This window comes from Argentina silus (genome assembly GCF_951799395.1).
Source record: "Argentina silus genome assembly, chromosome: 1".
NCBI lineage: Eukaryota > Metazoa > Chordata > Actinopteri > Argentiniformes > Argentinidae > Argentina > Argentina silus.
In genome coordinates this window covers 141,683-162,378 of record NC_139655.1, presented here as the reverse complement: position 1 = coordinate 162,378, position 20,696 = coordinate 141,683, and the positions used below count along the sequence as shown (strand labels likewise).

Here is a 20,696-nt window from a genome sequence, read left to right as displayed (position 1 = left end):
TCACTCCCTCCCTCTTAATTCCCTTTACCCTCTTTCCCTCCCGCTACCCTCCCTCTACCCTCCCTCCCTCCTCCATCCCTCACTCCCTCCCTCCCTCCCTCTATCCTCCCTCTACCCCCCCTTCCTCCCTCTCTCTCTCCCTCCCTCTAGCCTCCCTCCCTCTCTCTGTCTCTCTCTCTCCCTCACTCCCAAAACCCACCCTCCCTCCCTCCCTCCCAACCTCCCTCCTTCCCACCCTACACCCTCTACCCTCTTTCCCGCCCACCATCCCTCCCTCCCTCTATCCTCCTTCCATCCCTCTTCCCTCCCTCACTCCCTCCCTCCCTCTACCCTCCCTCTACTCTCCCTCCCTCACTCCCTCCCTCCCTCTACCCTCCCTCCCTCCATCCCTCTACCCTCCCTCTACTCTCCCTCCCTCCCTCTCTCCCTCCCTCCCTCCCTCCCTCTCCCCTCCCTGAAAGTAACAGACAGTAATAATGAACACTAACAACCAGCCATGTTTCATTCCATTTCCTTTGGAGTCTTCCAGCATGATCCTCTTGACTATTGATCATTGGTTCAATCTGATTTATTGATGTGGTTTATGAAGTGACAATTACTGACCTTTTCTCCTTCTCTCTTCTTCTTTTCAGCTCAAGCTCGTAGAGGTGAGTGATGACTTGTATTTGTTCCACTAAAAGATACAAAACTCTTTAAGAAATTGACGTCCAACAAATCTGCTTTAGGAAAGACTGAAAAATGTAGATCTGCTACTTGACTTTGAACCCTCCCTCCCTCCCTCCCTCCCTCCCTCCGTCCCTCCCTCCCTCCCTCCCTCCTTCCCTCCCTCTACCATCCCTCTCCCCTCCCTCCCTCCCTCCCTCTACACACTCTCCATCCCTCTACCCTCCATCCCTCTTCCCTCCATCCCTCTTCCCTCCCTCCCTCCCTCTACCATCCCTCCCACCCTCCCTCCTCCCTCTACTCACCCACCCCCCCTCCCTCCCTCCTCCTTCCCTCCCTCCCTCTACCCTCCCTTCCTCCCTCCCTCTCTCCCTCTGACTGAAGAATGTAGATCTGCTACTAGACTTTGAACCCTCCCTCCCTCCCTCCCTCTACCCTCTCTGTTTCCCTCCCTCCCTCCTTCCCTGTCCATCCTCCATACCTGCCTCCCTCCCTCCCTCCATACCTGCCTCCCTCCCTCCCTCTTTTTACCTTCCCTCCCTTCCACTCTCCCTCCCACTCTCCCTCCCTCAATCACTCCCTCCCTCTTAATTCCCTTTACCCTCTTTCCCTCCCGCTACCCTCCCTCTACCCTCCCTCCCTCCTCCATCCCTCACTCCCTCCCTCCCTCCCTCTATCCTCCCTCTACCCCCCCTTCCTCCCTCTCTCTCTCCCTCCCTCTAGCCTCCCTCCCTCTCTCTGTCTCTCTCTCTCCCTCACTCCCAAAACCCACCCTCCCTCCCTCCCTCCCAACCTCCCTCCTTCCCACCCTACACCCTCTACCCTCTTTCCCGCCCACCATCCCTCCCTCCCTCTATCCTCCTTCCATCCCTCTTCCCTCCCTCACTCCCTCCCTCCCTCTACCCTCCCTCTACTCTCCCTCCCTCACTCCCTCCCTCCCTCTACCCTCCCTCCCTCTCTCCCTCCCTCCCTCCATCCCTCTACCCTCCCTCTACTCTCCCTCCCTCCCTCTCTCCCTCCCTCCCTCCCTCCCTCTCCCCTCCCTGAAAGTAACAGACAGTAATAATGAACACTAACAACCAGCCATGTTTCATTCCATTTCCTTTGGAGTCTTCCAGCATGATCCTCTTGACTATTGATCATTGGTTCAATCTGATTTATTGATGTGGTTTATGAAGTGACAATTACTGACCTTTTCTCCTTCTCTCTTCTTCTTTTCATCTGAAGCTCTTAGAGGTGAGTGATGACTTGTATTTGTTCCACTAAAAGATACAAAACTCTTTAAGAAATTGACGTCCAACAAATCTGCTTTAGAAAAGACTGAAGAATGTAGATCTGCTACTTGACTTTGAACCCTCCCTCCCTCCCTCCCTCCCTCCCTCCCTCCCTCACTCACTCTCCTTTTCCTCACCTACCCTCTCCCTCCCTCTACCCTCCCTCCCTCCCTCTCTCCCTCCCTCCCTTTCTTCACCTACTCTCCCCCTTCCTCCCTCTAGTCACCCACCCTCCCCTTCCCTCTCTCCCTCTACCCTCGCTTCCTCCTTCTCTCCCTCCCTCCCTCCCTCCGTCTACCCTCCCTTTTTCCTCCCTCCCTCCCTCCCTCAATCCCTCCCTTCCTCCCTCTACCATCCCTCCCTCGCTCCCAAAACCCACCCACCCAGCCTCCCTCCTTCCCTCCCTTTCTTCACCCACCCACCCTCCCTCCCTCCCTCCCTCTCTCCCTCCCTCCCTCCCTCCCCCTCCCCTCCCTGAAAGTAACAGACAGTAATAATGAACACTAACAACCAGCCATGTTTCATTCCATTTCCTTTGGAGTCTTCCAGCATGATCCTCTTGACTATTGATCATTGGTTCAATCTGATTTATTGATGTGGTTTATGAAGTGACAATTACTGACCTTTTCTCCTTCTCTCTTCTTCTTTTCAGCTGAAGGTTGGACTGAAGGTGAGTGATGACTTGTATTTGTTCCACTAAAAGATACAAAACTCTTTAAGAAATTGACGTCCAACAAATCTGCTTTAGGAAAGACTGAAAAATGTAGATCTGCTACTTGACTTTGAACCCTCCCTCCCTCCCTCCCTCCCTCCCTCCGTCCCTCCCTCCCTCCCTCCCTCCTTCCCTCCCTCTACCATCCCTCTCCCCTCCCTCCCTCCCTCCCTCTACACACTCTCCATCCCTCTACCCTCCATCCCTCTTCCCTCCATCCCTCTTCCCTCCCTCCCTCCCTCTACCATCCCTCCCACCCTCCCTCCTCCCTCTACTCACCCACCCCCCCTCCCTCCCTCCTCCTTCCCTCCCTCCCTCTACCCTCCCTTCCTCCCTCCCTCTCTCCCTCTGACTGAAGAATGTAGATCTGCTACTAGACTTTGAACCCTCCCTCCCTCCCTCCCTCTACCCTCTCTGTTTCCCTCCCTCCCTCCTTCCCTGTCCATCCTCCATACCTGCCTCCCTCCCTCCCTCCATACCTGCCTCCCTCCCTCCCTCTTTTTACCTTCCCTCCCTTCCACTCTCCCTCCCACTCTCCCTCCCTCAATCACTCCCTCCCTCTTAATTCCCTTTACCCTCTTTCCCTCCCGCTACCCTCCCTCTACCCTCCCTCCCTCCTCCATCCCTCACTCCCTCCCTCCCTCCCTCTATCCTCCCTCTACCCCCCCTTCCTCCCTCTCTCTCTCCCTCCCTCTAGCCTCCCTCCCTCTCTCTGTCTCTCTCTCTCCCTCACTCCCAAAACCCACCCTCCCTCCCTCCCTCCCAACCTCCCTCCTTCCCACCCTACACCCTCTACCCTCTTTCCCGCCCACCATCCCTCCCTCCCTCTATCCTCCTTCCATCCCTCTTCCCTCCCTCACTCCCTCCCTCCCTCTACCCTCCCTCTACTCTCCCTCCCTCACTCCCTCCCTCCCTCTACCCTCCCTCCCTCTCTCCCTCCCTCCCTCCATCCCTCTACCCTCCCTCTACTCTCCCTCCCTCCCTCTCTCCCTCCCTCCCTCCCTCCCTCTCCCCTCCCTGAAAGTAACAGACAGTAATAATGAACACTAACAACCAGCCATGTTTCATTCCATTTCCTTTGGAGTCTTCCAGCATGATCCTCTTGACTATTGATCATTGGTTCAATCTGATTTATTGATGTGGTTTATGAAGTGACAATTACTGACCTTTTCTCCTTCTCTCTTCTTCTTTTCATCTGAAGCTCTTAGAGGTGAGTGATGACTTGTATTTGTTCCACTAAAAGATACAAAACTCTTTAAGAAATTGACGTCCAACAAATCTGCTTTAGAAAAGACTGAAGAATGTAGATCTGCTACTTGACTTTGAACCCTCCCTCCCTCCCTCCCTCCCTCCCTCCCTCACTCACTCTCCTTTTCCTCACCTACCCTCTCCCTCCCTCTACCCTCCCTCCCTCCCTCTCTCCCTCCCTCCCTTTCTTCACCTACTCTCCCCCTTCCTCCCTCTAGTCACCCACCCTCCCCTTCCCTCTCTCCCTCTACCCTCGCTTCCTCCTTCTCTCCCTCCCTCCCTCCCTCCGTCTACCCTCCCTTTTTCCTCCCTCCCTCCCTCCCTCAATCCCTCCCTTCCTCCCTCTACCATCCCTCCCTCGCTCCCAAAACCCACCCACCCAGCCTCCCTCCTTCCCTCCCTTTCTTCACCCACCCACCCTCCCTCCCTCCCTCCCTCCCTCCCCCTCCCCTCCCTGAAAGTAACAGACAGTAATAATGAACACTAACAACCAGCCATGTTTCATTCCATTTCCTTTGGAGTCTTCCAGCATGATCCTCTTGACTATTGATCATTGGTTCAATCTGATTTATTGATGTGGTTTATGAAGTGACAATTACTGACCTTTTCTCCTTCTCTCTTCTTCTTTTCAGCTCAAGGTGAGTGATGACTTGTATTTGTTCCACTAAAAGATACAAAACTCTTTAAGAAATTGACGTCCAACAAATCTGCTTTAGAAAAGACTGAAGAATGTAGATCTGCTACTTGACTTTGAACCCTCCCTCCCTCCCTCCCTCCCTCCCTCCCTCACTCACTCTCCTTTTCCTCACCTACCCTCTCCCTCCCTCTACCCTCCCTCCCTCCCTCTCTCCCTCCCTCCCTTTCTTCACCTACTCTCCCCCTTCCTCCCTCTAGTCACCCACCCTCCCCTTCCCTCTCTCCCTCTACCCTCGCTTCCTCCTTCTCTCCCTCCCTCCCTCCCTCCGTCTACCCTCCCTTTTTCCTCCCTCCCTCCCTCCCTCAATCCCTCCCTTCCTCCCTCTACCATCCCTCCCTCGCTCCCAAAACCCACCCACCCAGCCTCCCTCCTTCCCTCCCTTTCTTCACCCACCCACCCTCCCTCCCTCCCTCCCTCTCTCCCTCCCTCCCTCCCTCCCTCCCTCCCCCTCCCCTCCCTGAAAGTAACAGACAGTAATAATGAACACTAACAACCAGCCATGTTTCATTCCATTTCCTTTGGAGTCTTCCAGCATGATCCTCTTGACTATTGATCATTGGTTCAATCTGATTTATTGATGTGGTTTATGAAGTGACAATTACTGACCTTTTCTCCTTCTCTCTTCTTCTTTTCATCTGAAGGTTGGACTGAAGGTGAGTGATGACTTGTATTTGTTCCACTAAAAGATACAAAACTCTTTAAGAAATTGACGTCCAACAAATCTGCTTTAGGAAAGACTGAAGAATGTAGATCTGCTACTTGACTTTGAACCCTCCCTCCCTCCCTCCCTCCCTCCCTCCCTCCCTCCTTCCCTCCCTCTACCATCCCTCTCCCCTCCCTCCCTCCCTCCCTCCCTCCCACCCTCCCTCCCTCTACCATCCCTCCCTCCCTCTCTCCCACCCTCCCTCCTCCCTCTACTCACCCACCCCCCCTCCCTCCCTCCTCCTTCCCTCCCTCCCTCTACCCTCCCTTCCTCCCTCCCTCTCTCCCTCTGACTGAAGAATGTAGATCTGCTACTAGACTTTGAACCCTCCCTCCCTCCCTCCCTCTACCCTCCCTGTTTCCCTCCCTCCCTCCTTCCCTGTCCATCCTCCATACCTGCCTCCCTCCCTCCCTCTTTTTACCTTCCCTCCCTTCCACTCTCCCTCCCACTCTCCCTCCCTCAATCACTCCCTCCCTCTTAATTCCCTTTACCCTCTTTCCCTCCCGCTACCCTCCCTCTACCCTCCCTCCCTCCTCCATCCCTCACTCCCTCCCTCCCTCCCTCTATCCTCCCTCTACCCCCCCTTCCTCCCTCTCTCCCTCACTCCCAAAACCCACCCTCCCTCCCTCCCTCCCAACCTCCCTCCTTCCCACCCTACACCCTCTACCCTCTTTCCCGCCCACCATCCCTCCCTCCCTCTATCCTCCCTTTATCCTCACTCCCTCCCTCCCTCTACCCTCCCTCTACTCTCCCTCCCTCACTCCCTCCCTCCCTCTACCCTCCCTCCCTCTCTCCCTCCCTCCCTCCATCCCTCTACCCTCCCTCTACTCTCCCTCCCTCCCTCTCTCCCTCCCTCCCTCCCTCCCTCCCTCCCCCTCCCCTCCCTGAAAGTAACAGACAGTAATAATGAACACTAACAACCAGCCATGTTTCATTCCATTTCCTTTGGAGTCTTCCAGCATGATCCTCTTGACTATTGATCATTGGTTCAATCTGATTTATTGATGTGGTTTATGAAGTGACAATTACTGACCTTTTCTCCTTCTCTCTTCTTCTTTTCATCTGAAGGTTGGACTGAAGGTGAGTGATGACTTGTATTTGTTCCACTAAAAGATACAAAACTCTTTAAGAAATTGACGTCCAACAAATCTGCTTTAGGAAAGACTGAAGAATGTAGATCTGCTACTTGACTTTGAACCCTCCCTCCCTCCCTCCCTCCCTCCCTCCCTCCCTCCTTCCCTCCCTCTACCATCCCTCTCCCCTCCCTCCCTCCCTCCCTCCCTCCCACCCTCCCTCCCTCTACCATCCCTCCCTCCCTCCCTCCCACCCTCCCTCCTCCCTCTACTCACCCACCCCCCCTCCCTCCCTCCTCCTTCCCTCCCTCCCTCTACCCTCCCTTCCTCCCTCCCTCTCTCCCTCTGACTGAAGAATGTAGATCTGCTACTAGACTTTGAACCCTCCCTCCCTCCCTCCCTCTACCCTCCCTGTTTCCCTCCCTCCCTCCTTCCCTGTCCATCCTCCATACCTGCCTCCCTCCCTCCCTCTTTTTACCTTCCCTCCCTTCCACTCTCCCTCCCACTCTCCCTCCCTCAATCACTCCCTCCCTCTTAATTCCCTTTACCCTCTTTCCCTCCCGCTACCCTCCCTCTACCCTCCCTCCCTCCTCCATCCCTCACTCCCTCCCTCCCTCCCTCTATCCTCCCTCTACCCCCCCTTCCTCCCTCTCTCTCTCCCTCCCTCTAGCCTCCCTCCCTCTCTCTGTCTCTCTCTCTCCCTCACTCCCAAAACCCACCCTCCCTCCCTCCCTCCCAACCTCCCTCCTTCCCACCCTACACCCTCTACCCTCTTTCCCGCCCACCATCCCTCCCTCCCTCTATCCTCCCTTTATCCTCACTCCCTCCCTCCCTCTACCCTCCCTCTACTCTCCCTCCCTCACTCCCTCCCTCCCTCTACCCTCCCTCCCTCTCTCCCTCCCTCCCTCCATCCCTCTACCCTCCCTCTACTCTCCCTCCCTCCCTCTCTCCCTCCCTCCCTCCCTCCCTCCCTCCCTCTCCCCTCCCTGAAAGTAACAGACAGTAATAATGAACACTAACAACCAGCCATGTTTCATTCCATTTCCTTTGGAGTCTTCCAGCATGATCCTCTTGACTATTGATCATTGGTTCAATCTGATTTATTGATGTGGTTTATGAAGTGACAATTACTGACCTTTTCTCCTTCTCTCTTCTTCTTTTCAGCTCAAGCTCGTAGAGGTGAGTGATGACTTGTATTTGTTCCACTAAAAGATACAAAACTCTTTAAGAAATTGACGTCCAACAAATCTGCTTTAGAAAAGACTGAAGAATGTAGATCTGCTACTTGACTTTGAACCCTCCCTCCCTCCCTCACTCACTCTCCTTTTCCTCACCTACCCTCTCCCTCCCTCTACCCTCCCTCCCTCCCTCTCTCCCTCCCTCCCTTTCTTCACCTACTCTCCCCCTTCCTCCCTCTAGTCACCCACCCTCCCCTTCCCTCTCTCCCTCTACCCTCGCTTCCTCCTTCTCTCCCTCCCTCCCTCCCTCCGTCTACCCTCCCTTTTTCCTCCCTCCCTCCCTCCCTCAATCCCTCCCTTCCTCCCTCTACCATCCCTCCCTCGCTCCCAAAACCCACCCACCCAGCCTCCCTCCTTCCCTCCCTTTCTTCACCCACCCACCCTCCCTCCCTCCCTCCCTCCTCCCTCCCTCTCTCCCTCCCTCCCTCCCTCCCTCCCTCCCTCCCCCTCCCCTCCCTGAAAGTAACAGACAGTAATAATGAACACTAACAACCAGCCATGTTTCATTCCATTTCCTTTGGAGTCTTCCAGCATGATCCTCTTGACTATTGATCATTGGTTCAATCTGATTTATTGATGTGGTTTATGAAGTGACAATTACTGACCTTTTCTCCTTCTCTCTTCTTCTTTTCATCAGATGCTCGTAGAGGTGAGTGATGACTTGTATTTGTTCCACTAAAAGATACAAAACTCTTTAAGAAATTGACGTCCAACAAATCTGCTTTAGGAAAGACTGAAGAATGTAGATCTGCTACTTGACTTTGAACCCTCCCTCCCTCCCTCCCTCCCTCCCTCCCTCCCTCCTTCCCTCCCTCTACCATCCCTCTCCCCTCCCTCCCTCCCTCCCTCCCTCCCACCCTCCCTCCCTCTACCATCCCTCCCTCCCTCCCTCCCACCCTCCCTCCTCCCTCTACTCACCCACCCCCCCTCCCTCCCTCCTCCTTCCCTCCCTCCCTCTACCCTCCCTTCCTCCCTCCCTCTCTCCCTCTGACTGAAGAATGTAGATCTGCTACTAGACTTTGAACCCTCCCTCCCTCCCTCCCTCTACCCTCCCTGTTTCCCTCCCTCCCTCCTTCCCTGTCCATCCTCCATACCTGCCTCCCTCCCTCCCTCTTTTTACCTTCCCTCCCTTCCACTCTCCCTCCCACTCTCCCTCCCTCAATCACTCCCTCCCTCTTAATTCCCTTTACCCTCTTTCCCTCCCGCTACCCTCCCTCTACCCTCCCTCCCTCCTCCATCCCTCACTCCCTCCCTCCCTCCCTCTATCCTCCCTCTACCCCCCCTTCCTCCCTCTCTCTCTCCCTCCCTCTAGCCTCCCTCCCTCTCTCTGTCTCTCTCTCTCCCTCACTCCCAAAACCCACCCTCCCTCCCTCCCTCCCAACCTCCCTCCTTCCCACCCTACACCCTCTACCCTCTTTCCCGCCCACCATCCCTCCCTCCCTCTATCCTCCCTTTATCCTCCCTCCCTCACTCCCTCCCTCCCTCTACCCTCCCTCTACTCTCCCTCCCTCACTCCCTCCCTCCCTCTACCCTCCCTCCCTCTCTCCCTCCCTCCCTCCATCCCTCTACCCTCCCTCTACTCTCCCTCCCTCCCTCCCTCCCTCCCTCCCTCCCTCTCCCCTCCCTGAAAGTAACAGACAGTAATAATGAACACTAACAACCAGCCATGTTTCATTCCATTTCCTTTGGAGTCTTCCAGCATGATCCTCTTGACTATTGATCATTGGTTCAATCTGATTTATTGATGTGGTTTATGAAGTGACAATTACTGACCTTTTCTCCTTCTCTCTTCTTCTTTTCAGCTGAAGATTGGGTTGAAGGTGAGTGATGACTTGTATTTGTTCCACTAAAAGATACAAAACTCTTTAAGAAATTGACGTCCAACAAATCTGCTTTAGGAAAGACTGAAGAATGTAGATCTGCTACTTGACTTTGAACCCTCCCCCCCTCCCTCCCTCCCTCCTTCCCTCCCTCTACCATCCCTCTCCCCTCCCTCCCTCCCTCCCTCCCTTCCTCCCTCCCTCCCTCCCTCCCTCCCTCTACACACTCTCCATCCCTCTACCCTCCATCCCTCTTCCCTCCATCCCTCTTCCCTCCCTCCCTCCCTCTACCATCCCTCCCTCCCTCCCTCCCACCCTCCCTCCTCCCTCTACTCACCCACCCCCCCTCCCTCCCTCCTCCTTCCCTCCCTCCCTCTACCCTCCCTTCCTCCCTCCCTCTCTCCCTCTGACTGAAGAATGTAGATCTGCTACTAGACTTTGAACCCTCCCTCCCTCCCTCTACCCTCCCTGTTTCCCTCCCTCCCTCCTTCCCTGTCCATCCTCCATACCTGCCTCCCTCCCTCCCTCTTTTTACCTTCCCTCCCTTCCACTCTCCCTCCCACTCTCCCTCCCTCAATCACTCCCTCCCTCTTAATTCCCTTTACCCTCTTTCCCTCCCTCTACCCTCCCTCTACCCTCCCTCCCTCCTCCATCCCTCACTCCCTCCCTCCCTCCCTCTATCCTCCCTCTACCCCCCCTTCCTCCCTCTCTCTCTCCCTCCCTCTAGCCTCCCTCCCTCTCTCTGTCTCTCTCTCTCCCTCACTCCCAAAACCCACCCTCCCTCCCTCCCTCCCAACCTCCCTCCTTCCCACCCTACACCCTCTACCCTCTTTCCCGCCCACCATCCCTCCCTCCCTCTATCCTCCCTTTATCCTCCCTCCCTCACTCCCTCCCTCCCTCTACCCTCCCTCTACTCTCCCTCCCTCACTCCCTCCCTCCCTCTACCCTCCCTCCCTCTCTCCCTCCCTCCCTCCATCCCTCTACCCTCCCTCTACTCTCCCTCCCTCCCTCTCTCCCTCCCTCCCTCCCTCCCTCCCTCTCCCCTCCCTGAAAGTAACAGACAGTAATAATGAACACTAACAACCAGCCATGTTTCATTCCATTTCCTTTGGAGTCTTCCAGCATGATCCTCTTGACTATTGATCATTGGTTCAATCTGATTTATTGATGTGGTTTATGAAGTGACAATTACTGACCTTTTCTCCTTCTCTCTTCTTCTTTTCATCTCAAGCTCGTAGAGGTGAGTGATGACTTGTATTTGTTCCACTAAAAGATACAAAACTCTTTAAGAAATTGACGTCCAACAAATCTGCTTTAGGAAAGACTGAAGAATGTAGATCTGCTACTTGACTTTGAACCCTCCCTCCCTCCCTCCCTCCCTCCCTCACTCACTCTCCTTTTCCTCACCTACCCTCTCCCTCCCTCCCTCCCTCCCTCCCTTTCTTCACCTACTCTCCCCCTTCCTCCCTCTAGTCACCCACCCTCCCCTTCCCTCTCTCCCTCTACCCTCGCTTCCTCCTTCTCTCCCTCCCTCCCTCCGTCTACCCTCCCTTTTTCCTCCCTCCCTCCCTCCCTCAATCCCTCCCTTCCTCCCTCTACCATCCCTCCCAAAACCCACCCACCCAGCCTCCCTCCTTCCCTCCCTTTCTTCACTCTACTCACCCACCCTCCCCCTCCCTCCTTCTACCCTCCCTCCTTCTACCCTCCCTCCCTCCCTCCCTCCCTCTACCCTCCCTCCCGACCTCTCTCTCTCACTCTCCCTCGCTCCCAAAACCCACCCACCCTCCCTCCTTCCCTCCTTTTCCTCACCCACCCTCCTCCTACTTCCCTCCCTCTCCCCTCCCTGAAAGTAACAGAAAGTAATAATGAACACTAACAACCAGCCATGTTTCATTCCATTCCTCCCTCTCTCCCTCCCTCATTCTAGTCACCCACTCTCCCCCTCCCTCCCTCTCTCCCCCCGACCTCTACTCTCCCTCACTCCCTCCCTCTACCCAGCCACCCTCCCCCTCCCTCCCTCCCTCTATCCTCCCTTTATCCTCCCTCCCTTCATACCTACCTCCTTCCCTCCCTCCCCTTCTACACTCCCTCCCTCCCTCCCTCAATCTATCCATCCTCCCTCCCTCCCTCCCTCTGCACTCCCTCTACCCCTCTACCATCTCTCCTTTCATCCCTTCCTCCCTCCCTCTACCCTCCCTCCCTCCCTCCATCCCTCCCTCACTCCTTCCCTCCCTCCCACCATCCCTCTACCCGCCCTCCTTCCCTCCCTCCATACCTCCCCCCCACCCTCCTTCCTTCCTTCCATCTATCCATCCTTCTACCCTCCCTCCCTCTTTCCCTACCTCCCTCCATACTTCCCTCCCTCCATCTATCCACCCCTCTACCCTCTCTCCCTCCCTCCCTCTTTCCCTTCTTCTCTCCCTCATCTATCCATCCCTCTACGCTCTCTCCCTCCCTCCCTCCGTACCACCCTCCCTCCCTCTCTCCCTCCCTCCCTCCCTCCATCCTTCCCTCCCTCCCTATACCCTCCCTCCATCCCTCCCTCCCTCCATACCTCCCCCCCACCCTCCCTCCTTCCTTCCATCTATCCATCCCTCTACCCTCTCTCCCTCCCTCCCTCTTTCCCTACTTTTCTCCTTCCATCTATCCATCCCTCTACCCTCTCTCCCTCCCTCCCTCCGTACCACCCTCCCTCTCTCCCTCCCTCCCTCCCTCCCTCCCTCCATCCCTCCCTCTATCCCTCCCTCCCTACCTCCCTCTCTCTACCATCCCTCTACCCCCCCTCCCTCCCTCCCCCCTCCCTCCCTCCATCTACCCTCCTTCCCTCCCTCCCTCCCAAAACCCATCCACCCACCCCTCCCTCCCTCTACTCACCCACCCTCCCCCTCCCTCACTCTACCTTCCCTCCCTACCTCCCTTCATCTATCCCTCTACCATCCCTCCCTCCATCTACCCTCCCTCTCTCCCTCCATCCCTCCCTCCCTCTCCTCACCCATCCTCCCTCTTCCTCCCTCTAGTCACCCACCCTCCCTTTTTCTCCCTCCCTCCCTCTACCCTGTCTCCTTCCCTCCCTCCCTCTACCCTCCCTTTACCCACCCTCCCTCCCTCTACTCAACCTCCCTCCCTCCCTCCCTCTAGTCACCCACCCTCCCCCTCTATCCCTCCCTCCCTACCTCCCTCTCTCTACCATCCCTCTACCCTCCCTCCCTCCCTCTACACTCCCTCTATCCCTCCCTCCCTACCTCCCTCTCTCTACCATCCCTCTACCCTCCCTCCCTCCCTCTACACTCCCTCTCTCCCTCCCTCCCAAAACCCACCCACCCACCCCTCCCTCCCTCTACTCACCCACCCTCCCCTGGCTCTTTATGTCATGCATACAAAGGCTTAATGAATGCTTTATGAATGCTACATTATCACCTCTCTCAGTAAAGTGTTCCCCACATTCTCACAAGCTCTTCCTCTGGTGGACATGGTCATTGGATAGACTGAGATAGGAGATTGAGTAACTGGAGGTATTTGATTAGTGTGTGTTGCCTTGTGTTGATGTGCTGTAGTCTGTTACACAGAACTCACCTCTCAGTTTCTCCTAACATGGATCCAGGTCACGCTGCAAGGTGGTTAAGGGACGAGAGTGTGGAGGACAAGCTGAAGAGAGAGAAATCAGCTGATCTGCTTGGTAAGTGTGAGACAGTCTGGAGGAGAATTATAGAATAGATGGTTTCATATAATAAAAGATAATAGAGATAATAGAGATAATAGAGTAATAGAGATAATAGAGTAATAGAGATAATAGAGTAATAGAGATAATAGAGATAATAGAGAAATAGAGATAATAGAGAAATAGAGATAATAGAGAAATAGAGGTAATAGAGATAATAGAGTAATAGAGATAATAGAGAAATAGAGATAATAGAGTAATAGAGATAATAGAGTAATAGAGATAATAGAGTAATAGAGATAATAGAGATAATAGAGAAATAGAGAAATAGAGATAATAGAGTAATATAGATAATAGAGTAATAGAGTAATAGAGTAATAGAGATAATAGAGTAATAGAGATAATAGAGAAATAGAGATAATAGAGTAATAGAGAAAATAGAGATAATAGAGAAATAGAGATAATAGAGTAATAGAGATAATAGAGAAATAGAGATAATAGAGTAATAGAGGTAATAGAGATAATAGAGTAATAGAGATGATAGAGGTAATAGAGATAATAGAGTAATAGAGTAATAGAGATAATAGAGTAATAGAGAAATAGAGATAATAGAGTAATAGAGATAATAGAGATAATATAGTAATAGAGATAATAGAGTAATAGAGATAATAGAGAAATAGAGATATAGATATAATATAGTAATAGAGATAATAGAGTAATAGAGATAATAGAGATAATAGAGTAATAGAGATAATAGAGTAATAGAGATAATAGAGATAATAGAGTAATAGAGATAATAGAGTAATAGAGATAATAGAGTAATAGAGATAATAGAGTAATAGAGGTAATAGAGATAATAGAGAAATAGAGATAATAGAGGTAATAGAGATAATAGAGTAATAGAGTAATAGAGATAATATAGTAATAGAGATAATAGAGTAATAGAGATAATAGAGATAATAGAGAAATAGAGATATAGATATAATATAGTAATAGAGTAATAGAGATAATAGAGATAATAGAGTAATAGAGATAATAGAGTAATAGAGATAATAGAGAAATAGAGATAATAGAGTAATAGAGATAATAGAGTAATAGAGAAATAGAGATAATAGAGAAATAGAGATAATAGAGTAATAGAGATAATAGAGTAATAGAGATAATAGAGTAATAGAGATAATAGAGTAATAGAGATAATAGAGATAATAGAGAAATAGAGTAATAGAGTAATAGAGAAATAGAGATAATAGAGTAATATAGATAATAGAGTAATAGAGATAATAGAGTAATAGAGATAATAGAGTAATAGAGATAATAGAGTAATAGAGATAATAGAGAAATAGAGATAATAGAGTAATAGAGATAATAGAGTAATAGAGATAATAGAGAAATAGAGAAATAGAGAAATAGAGATAATAGAGTAATAGAGATAATAGAGAAATAGAGATAATAGAGTAATATAGATAATAGAGTAATAGAGATAATAGAGTAATAGAGATAATAGAGATAATAGAGTAATAGAGTAATAGAGATAATAGAGTAATAGAGATAATAGAGTAATAGAGATAATAGAGAAATAGAGATAATAGAGTAATAGAGATAATAGAGTAATAGAGATAATAGAGAAATAGAGAAATAGAGAAATAGAGATAATAGAGTAATAGAGATAATAGAGAAATAGAGATAATAGAGTAATAGAGATAATAGAGTAATAGAGATAATAGAGATGATAGAGGTAATAGAGATAATAGAGTAATAGAGTAATAGAGATAATAGAGTAATAGAGAAATAGAGATAATAGAGTAATATAGATAATAGAGATAATATAGTAATAGAGATAATAGAGTAATAGAGATAATAGAGAAATAGAGATATAGATATAATATAGTAATAGAGATAATAGAGTAATAGAGATAATAGAGTAATAGAGTAATAGAGATAATAGAGATAATAGAGTAATAGAGATAATAGAGTAATAGAGATAATAGAGTAATAGAGGTAATAGAGATAATAGAGAAATAGAGATAATAGAGGTAATAGAGATAATAGAGTAATAGAGATAATATAGTAATAGAGATAATAGAGTAATAGAGATAATAGAGATAATAGAGAAATAGAGATATAGATATAATATAGTAATAGAGATAATAGAGTAATAGAGATAATAGAGATAATAGAGTAATAGAGATAATAGAGTAATAGAGATAATAGAGTAATAGAGTAATAGAGTAATAGAGGTAATAGAGATAATAGAGAAATAGAGATAATAGAGGTAATAGAGATAATAGAGTAATAGAGTAATAGAGATAATAGAGTAATAGAGATAATAGAGGTAATAGAGATAATAGAGTAATAGAGATAATAGAGGTAATAGAGTAATAGAGGTAATAGAGATAATAGAGGTAATAGAGTAATAGAGATAATAGAGTCTGGAGGAGAGACGATTGAGACAGAATGAATTAATGCATCAACTGAATCAGTGAAATCTCTTCATGGTTTATTCAACTCAGATGGCAATGTGTTTTTTACATTTTTGATTGAATGATAAAAATCTAAACATGAGTGAATCTACTTGTTCTTCCTGCTAATACAACAGTCAATAAATCATGTGTTCAAATCTCCTTTAGAGATAGAGACGGACAACAAACTTCTAAAGGAGAGGGACAGACTGATGGATAAGAATAAGACTCTGGAGGAGATGAACAGACAACTTAAGGACACAGAGAGCAGACTGGAGAAAACCACAACACAACTGAATGAGAACATCAAAGAGAGACACACAGACCTTCAGCAGAGAGACACACAGCTGGCTGATATGACCCTGCAGGCGAGAGAGAAAGAGAGACTACTGGAGAACACTGCCAATGAGGTGGAGGAGAGTAAGAGACAACTGGAGGAGAAAGACAAACAGCTAGCAGAGAGAGACAAACTACTAACAGAAAAAAACAGTGAACTAAAGGAGAAAAGGCAGGAACTCGGAGAGAGGGGAAAACAACTAGAAGAGAAGGACAAGCAGCTAGAAGAGAGAGAGAAGCAACTAAAGGAAAGAGATGGACAACTAGAGGAGATGAACCAGAGACTGGGAGAGAAGGACCAACAACTAGAGGAGAGGAACCAGAGACTGAGAGAGAAGGACCAACAACTAGAGGAGAGGAACCAGACAGTTAGAGAGAAGGACCAACAACTAGAGGAGAGGAACCAGAGACTGGGAGAGAAGGACCAACAACTAGAGGAGAGGAACCAGAGACTGGGAGAGAAGGACCAACAACTAGAGGAGAGGAACCAGAGACTGGGAGAGAAGGACCAACAACTAGAGGAGATGAACCAGAGACTGAGAGAGAAGGACCAACAACTAGAGGAGAGGAACCAGAGACTGAGAGAGAAGGACCAACAACTAGAGGAGAGGAACCAGAGACTGGGAGAGAAGGACCAACAACTAGAGGAGATGAACCAGAGACTGAGAGAGAAGGACCAACAACTAGAGGAGAGGAACCAGAGACTGGGAGAGAAGGACCAACAACTAGAGGAGAGGAACCAGAGACTGGGAGAGAAGGACCAACAACTAGAGGAGAAGAACCAGAGACTGGGAGAGAAGGACCAACAACTAGAGGAGAAAGACAGACTACTGGATGAACTAACCAAACAGCAAGCAGAGAGAGATGAGCAGTTGAAAGACAGAGGCAGACAAGTGGAGGATGTCAACACTGAAAATACACAACTTGGTGAGATGTGAAAGAAAAAAACCTATTATATGTACAATATAATATTATACTAATAATACAATAATATCAATATAATAATGACTGTATGTACAATACTCATTAAACAGTACCATGTTTGTGGATATGAGTGTTATTGCTTTCCTGCCCACTGTCAACAGAATTCATGTCCTAGTTTTCCTCTATAATTTCAGCACAACAGATATGTGATCTGAAGACTGAAGTAGAGAGACTGAAGAGTGAGGTCTCAGCCCAGATGACTGGTGAGTGTGATGGAGAAACCTCCATGATTTCAAGAGGCTTCAAATTCTATGTTTCTTTCACAGAACTAATTCCAAATGTTCCTCAAACATTCTACAATGAAATGGTTGTTGTTGTTGTAGAGAGAGGAGAGACCTCAGATACAGGCCTCAGACTCCCCATCAGGAGGAGACGCAGCATGGAGCTGCCTCCAAACAGTGAGTCATCACCACAGCCAGAGATGTGTGAAACAGCTGCATACAGCTCATCATCTTGATCCTCACTTGTTCTACTCTTTATTTCACTACTTGTTGAACTACATTACCATCAGAATTCTCCATTCCTTTGAAGTTCTGATAGTAATTGTTGTGGTGACCCCAACATGTCAGCATGTTGACTGGTCCTGTGTTGTGTTGCAGTGGGAGGAGAGACCTCAGATACAGACCCCACACTGCCACTGAGGAGGAGACACAGCATGGAGTTGATTCCTCCAAGGAGTAAGTGACTAAAGCCCTCATAACACATTCACTGATCCTGATATTCTCCATGTACCTTTGAACAGATTCAACATTCAGAATTCAGAACACATTCTAAATTCTGTCAACAATTATGTCATGTCTACCCCATCATGTTTTCTGTCTGGTATCTCTACCCCATCATGTTTTCTACCTGGTCAATCTACCCCATCATGTTTTCTACCTGGTCAATCTACCCCATCATGTTTTCTACCTGGTCAATCTACCCCATCATGTTTTCTACCTGGTCAATCTACCCCATCATGTTTTCTGTCTGGCCAATCTACCCCATCATGTTTTCTGTCTGGCCAATCTACCCCATCATGTTTTCTACCTGGTCAATCTACCCCGTCAACAACAACAACATCATGTAGATATGATGTTATGTTCACGATGATGCAACTCATTGTGTTTTGTCCAATATCATTGTCAGATTTCTCTTATCCCTTAACTTCTAACACATATTTTGTGGTGACCCCAATGTATCAATGCTGTTCCTGGTCCCCTGTGTTGTGTTTCAGTAGGAGCAGAGACCTCAGATACGGACCCCACACTGCCACTGAGGAGGAGACACAGCATGGAGCGGAATCCTCCTCATAGTAAGTAGTTGCTGCTCTCTAAAACATTACTGATCCTGACATTCCACACTGTGATTTTCAGAACACACTCGAAACGATAGAATCCTTCAATACCCTCAATTTATTATTCATATTCTTGTCAGTGTGTTTAATATATCCCCTGATTATTAAATATATCATGTATATTTCCAGCATGTGTTGTGACCATTGTCCTGTGTTGTGTTGCAGTGGGAGGAGAGAGCAGCGGTCCAGACTCCCCAGTGTCTCCCAGTGTGTCTGAGCTGAGACTGGTGCTGCTGGGGAGGACTGGGGCTGGGAGGAGTGCAGCAGGAAACACCATCCTGGGCAGAGAGGAGTTTGGGGCCCAGGCCAGCCCCTCTGCAGTGACCCAGAGGAGTAAGAGGAGAGAGGGGGACGTGTGTGGGAGACGGCTGGTGCTGGTGGACACTCCAGACTGGTTCAACCCTGGACTCTCTCTGGAGGAGATGAGACAGGATGTGGGGCTCTGTGTCCGTCTGTCTGCCCCGGGACCCCACGCCTTCCTCCTGGTCCTACCAGTGGAGCCCTCTAAGGGGGAGGAGAGAGGGGCGCTGGAGAGAATGGAGAAGATGTTTGGGGAGGGTTGTTGGGGACACACTGTCATTCTATTCACCCATGCTGACAGTCTGAAAGAGCAGAGCAGAGAGGAATTTCTCCAAGCAGGGAGTCAGGACCTCCAGAAGCTTGTCGAGAAATGTGGGAACAGGTACCATGTCCTCAACATTAAAGACAGGGCCCATGGCACTCAGGTCCCAGAGCTGCTACACCAGGTAGAGGAGATGGTGGCAGGAAACAGAGAGAGCTTCTACAGCAGTCAGACCTACCAGGAGGCAGAGGCCCAGATCAGAGAGATGGAGGGAGCAATACAGAGGGAGAGAGAGGAGAGGAAACAGAGAGAGGAGAGAGAGGTGAAGGAGAGGCTTGAGAAGGAGCTGCAGGATTCTCTGAAGAAGATAGAGGGAGTAATCCAGGAGCACGAAGGAGAGATCAGAACACTCAGTGATAGAACAACTGAACTGGAGAGACAGGTGAACGAAGAGAAGGATGAGGAGAAGAAAAGAGAGCTGGAGAGGGAGCTAAAGAGTGAGTCTGGTCGAAGGGAGGAGATGGAGAGAAAGCTGCAGAGATTTAGAGAGGAGAGAGAGAATGAGAGGAGGGAGAGGGAGGAGAGACACAGACAGGAGATTGAGGAGATCAGGGAGAACTATGAAGGAGATGCCAGAGTTGAAGCAGAGAGAAACCTGATGAAGGTCGTCCTACCTGAGTTACAGAGGAACATCATGATCTCAAAGACCAAGATGCAGAGGGAGTTCAGCAGACAGATGGAGGAGAAGGACAGACAGGTGGAGAGACTGAAGGAAGATAAGAACAGAGAGATACAGAGACAGAAGGAGGAAAAGGACAGAGAGATAGAGATACTGAGACAAAGACTAAAAAATCTTAGTACACAGTTTTTAGATGAGGTCTATGTCACAAGTCTAAAGTAGCTCACACACAGAGAGAGACAGAGGAGGAGAGAAGAGGAGAGGAATGGATTTAGGTATTGGTGGAGTGGTAGGAGAGGAGAAAGCTGCAGAGAATCACACTGTATGGATCACTGTGGGAGAATCACACTGTATGGATCACTGTAGGAGAATCACACTGTATTGATCACTGTGGGAGAATCACACTGTATGGATCACTGTGGGAGAATCACACTGTATGGATCACTGTGGGAGAATCACACTGTATGGATCACTGTGGGAGAATCACACTGTATTGATCACTGTAGGAGAATCACACTGTATTGATCACTGTAGGAGAATCACACTGTATTGATCACTGTAGGAGAATCACACTGTATTGATCACTGTAGGAGAATCACACTGTATTGATCACTGTGTAGCTAGGTGGGAGAATCACCATGTGATCACAGAGTCACTCCGTTGTAGAAAGTAAAGAAACAAGTTGGGCTGTAAACTTAGTAGTAACTCAGAGCACTACTTCCTCAGGATGACCAAACAGCTGTCATACTATCAAACCACCAACAGGGGGCTCTTATACATGGATGGAAAGGCTATTGTATGGTGTTGTCATGGTGACCGTGGGGTCTACAATGCATACGTGTACAGAATGTGATTTTTTATTTGTTGTAACTCCTGGATGCACAAGGAATTTATCTTCTGGGACAGTAATGTTTTTAACTGGATTGATATGAATCCATTTCTGTTCTGTAATGAAAATGTCAAATAAAAGTGAAAAGGAAGAACATGCCTTGTGAATGTTTCTGTTTAGTGAGATGATAAATCATACGCTCTCTTTCCGGTTGGACAATTTCAGAATATTTGATATAATACTCTATAATACTCTTTTATTCAAATGGTTTACTTTTCTGACTGTCACTAGAATATTCCTGCATTGGAATGCATCCCGGCACTGTAAGGAGAAAAGAAGAGGAGGACATCCTGTTATTGAGAGGAAATGACCCCCCCCCCCCCACACACACTCACACTCACCCCCCAGGGAGAACAGAGCTCTGG

General features: G+C 49.4%; 1 protein-coding gene across 2 annotated transcripts; it reads left to right on the top strand.

The window, feature by feature from the left end:
- Positions 1-10,518: 10,518 nt before the first annotated feature.
- Positions 10,519-20,417, top strand: LOC310812067 (uncharacterized protein). 2 transcript variants are annotated; one of them, XM_083680481.1, is made up of 8 exons: positions 10,519-10,668; positions 13,030-13,104; positions 15,714-16,808; positions 17,000-17,068; positions 17,189-17,263; positions 17,465-17,542; positions 18,085-18,159; positions 18,367-20,417. In XM_083680481.1, the coding sequence occupies exons 3-8, from the start codon at positions 15,758-15,760 to the stop codon at positions 19,662-19,664; spliced, it is 2,646 nt and encodes an 881-aa protein (XP_083536607.1). In that variant the 5' UTR covers positions 10,519-10,668; positions 13,030-13,104; positions 15,714-15,757; the 3' UTR covers positions 19,665-20,417. The 2 variants fall into 2 exon arrangements, with proteins under 2 accessions (XP_083536607.1, XP_083536606.1); XM_083680480.1 differs by having other exon boundaries at positions 10,520-10,668; positions 18,082-18,159.
- Positions 20,418-20,696: the final 279 nt, after the last annotated feature.